The following is a 3,510-nucleotide window of genomic DNA, read 5'->3' on the forward strand; positions in this document are numbered from 1 at the left end:
GTCATTTAAAGATGTCATCTAAACCTACACATTGTAACTTTACTGCAGTGGGACTTTAATTGACTTTCATTTTTTCCCTCCTATAATCAGTTCCTTCTGTAAACCTGGTTGAATGTGAGCGGACAACGTAAAGGTCAGTCTCAGTGGCCGGAGCCGCGTCTTTCAGCTGCTCCATCTTTCAGCTGTTTCTAATCAGGCCCGATTCTTTAAAGTCACGCCCTTTTGTCTCAGCTGCAGAATGTTGCTCATTATGTTTTCATCTGCTCTGCTGGTGGGAATGGACCTCTGCTAAAGTGGCCTCATTCAACAGTCGAACACTGACACATGTCCGTCTGGTCAACGCAGCCATGTCCGAGATCAAAACGTGGGCTTTCTGGAGGGCCGTCTTGGCCGAGCTCCTTGGTATGATGATCTTCGTCTTCATTGGCCTCTCTGCAGCCATAGGGGACAAATATAACACTTATCCAGACCAGGAGATAAAGGTGGCATTTGCTTTTGGCTCGGCCATTGCTACTCTGGTCCAGTGTATAGGTCACGTCAGCGGTGCACACCTGAATCCTGCCGTCACCCTGGGCCTCCTGACCAGCTGCCAGACCAGCATCCTCAGAGCCTTCTTCTACATAATAGCTCAGATCTTGGGAGCAATGGCTGGCAGTGCTATTGTGTATGGCATCAGGCCAGAAATCATAGACTCACTCGGTTTGAACAAGGTAAGGTTGAATTTGTGTGCCTTCAATTATGCCTGAACAAAACTGACATTTGGTTCTCAGTCTGAGTGACACTTGGAGGAACTGCCTGCAGTATAATTAAATATATATATATATTTGCTTGTACGCCCATGGTGGCTAAATTTTAATGATTTTTTTTTTCATAAATGGCAGACGATGACTTCCTGAACTGTTTACATTTAGACAATGGAGGTGCACAAACAGAACTGCTTTCCTCTCTGCAGCTAAATGATGTCAGCCCAGGTCAAGGTTTTACCATAGAATTCCTGCTCACCCTTCAGTTAGTGCTGTGTGTGCTCGCGGTCACTGACAAAAGACGTGACGTTGGCAGGTTTGCGCCCCTGTCTATCGGACTGTCTGTAGGGTTAGGACACCTCGCTGGGGTAAGTACATCATAACATTCCTTTATTTCCCCTACTCAATAATTGGGATTGTTTTTCAATCATACTGTGGCCCGATACAATGGATTTGCGTAGGTTGAACTGGCAGTAAATCAGGTTGCAAAGCATGTAATCTGCTGTACAGCCAGAGACACAAGCTGTGTTTTCCTCTGATGTGGTTTACAGATCCGCTACACAGGATGTGGAATCAACCCGGCTCGATCATTTGGGCCTGCAGTTATCCTGAAGTCATTTGACGATCATTGGGTACGTACAGTGAAGCTGTGATTCCAATAATGCATTCCTGACTTATTTATATAAATGAAAAGTGAAAATGTTTTTTTATATATATATTTGTTTGTTTTTGTTTTTTTTGTCTTTTTGTCCAGGTGTACTGGGCAGGACCGATGAGCGCTGCTGTGGTTGCAGCTCTTCTGTACAACTTTGTGCTCACATCCACAGACGTAACCCTGAATAAAAAATCTCGGGCCTTGCTCTGCGAAAGCCTCTCTTCAGAGAATGAGTTCCATGAACATGTTGAAGATGTTAAATGGTCAAAAGAACCAGGAGTCTGAGCAGACACTTGTTCTGTACTTGTATGCTAAATGAATGCCATAAAATACTTTTTTTTCCAAAATTAAGAGTTTGAGTTTGTGAAAAATTAAACCCCTTTGCCCACAGTAACGTCCCAAGTCATGATGAATGCACAATACACAACACCAAGTCTGTGGTCTGAACAAAGCAGTGTTTTTTCACTGTCAGCACTTCATTAGAAAAATAAACCACACATATATTGATGTTATGTTTCTAATGAGGCTCGGGTCATAAACATATTCTTCATCTTTTAATTTGCAACCACAACGATGTGATGGTTGTCAAACCTAATAATTTATCCCAGAGCAGCACCATGTATATTTACTCCTGAACGACCTAGTGTTCTTCCACAGTACCTGCTGTGTACAGTGGTATTCCATTCATTGAATCTGGCAAAGTTCCCAATGCTTTCTACGGTACAATAAGACAAGAATGAGGAAGAGGTCATTAAGAATTTATTATTTCCATACGATAAGTGTGTGATTGGACGACGTATGACGGTCGTGGAGATTTCCTAATTGGCTCTGTCTCAAGAATGTTCTCCTCCTATCTACGCAGATGACCCCACTCACATCACATTTTATGGCTTATGAGTATCTGATGGTCCCCACACCCCGGGCTAATCATTGAATAACCATCAAATGACTTTAAACTCAACAACCAAACATTTCCCAACTAAGATTCTGAAGCCAAGGCTGTGTAAGCAAACGCAACCCACTGTTGGCCAATCAGAGATCTGAGAGCCGCTCCGGCTGGACGCACATCCCCTCGTCCTCTACTGCCATTTTTCTCCTTTGTGCAAGATGATCATTAACAAAATGTCAGTGCTCCAAATATTTTTACAATGTCATGTGAGGGAGTAAAAGTGTTTTGTTACCATGTCAGGTACAACTTGAACTTATTTCCACACAGCTAGACCGGTACAATCCAAATGGAAAATCACTCCAATTCAATGAAACTTAAACGTGAAAGTGAACGGATGAAGAAGTGTCCAAAAAATCTCTTTTAAAAAGATTTTTTTAAAAGAACCTTTTTTGAAAAATGTCAAAAAACTAATTTGTAGTTTTGATTTTAATTTTGAATGTATGCAAAGGTAATACGCAATTCTCAGTTTTTACATTTCTGATGGAAGAGGGTTTATATATATCATTTGTCAAACCCCTACTAAGCTGCACTGGGCCTTTAAATGCACTCATGAAGGATAACAGCGCTGAAGGGATTATCTCAGCTTTATGACATGACACTTCTCTGTCTCTGTTGTTTTATGGTGGAATCTTAGGTCATGTGATGGCAGACAAGCTAAAATCTCTCTACTCTGTGTGTTTAACCTCAGAGGGCAATGCAGTGTAGTTACCTTAAAATAAAATGTTCTTTCTATCCACCGGCAGATTTGTTTTCACTGTTACATAATGTAGGCACAGAACTAAAGGCAACAACCGTTCAAGAGAAATTAAGTTTAACAAATATTTCCTAAATAGGAGCTGAGAACAAGTTCTACAATTATAAAATGCTTAGTTGTTAACGCAATATAATTAAATGGAACCAGGCAGGGATTTGTTGTGTGCACTTGGCTGCAAAGCATATGGAAAATATACACACCGTCACTGTGAAGACATATAGTTTTTAACTGTAATCTTAACCACTCTACTAGACCTTCACGCCCCTTCTGCACAGACTAACTGATACTGGGCCCCTATCTTTAACATGAGTGTTACTCACTGGCCCTGTTCACTCCCTTTCTGCTTTTCATCAGTTTTTGGCTAAGTTCAAAAACAGAGATGCAAGCAATGGAGTGGTGTAATAGGAGT

General features: G+C 41.4%; 1 protein-coding gene across 6 annotated transcripts in view; it reads left to right on the forward strand.

The window, feature by feature from the left end:
• LOC103396390 (aquaporin-1-like) overlaps positions 1-1,788 on the forward strand; it is a 3,536-nt gene extending 1,748 nt beyond the window's left edge. For 2 of the 6 annotated variants that reach the window (XM_008334445.3, XM_025066021.1), the window contains exons 2-6: positions 91-133; positions 232-710; positions 953-1,111; positions 1,295-1,375; positions 1,498-1,788. In XM_008334445.3, coding sequence (XP_008332667.1) covers positions 348-710; positions 953-1,111; positions 1,295-1,375; positions 1,498-1,683 — 789 coding nt within the window. In that variant the 5' untranslated portion in view covers positions 91-133; positions 232-347 and the 3' untranslated portion in view covers positions 1,684-1,788. 6 annotated transcript variants of the gene reach the window in all.
• The last annotated feature ends 1,722 nt before the right edge of the window (positions 1,789-3,510 follow it).

The sequence above is a fragment of the Cynoglossus semilaevis genome, chromosome 20, assembly GCF_000523025.1.
Source record: "Cynoglossus semilaevis isolate Cse_v1.0 chromosome 20, Cse_v1.0, whole genome shotgun sequence".
NCBI classification, from domain to species: Eukaryota; Metazoa; Chordata; class Actinopteri; order Pleuronectiformes; family Cynoglossidae; genus Cynoglossus; species Cynoglossus semilaevis.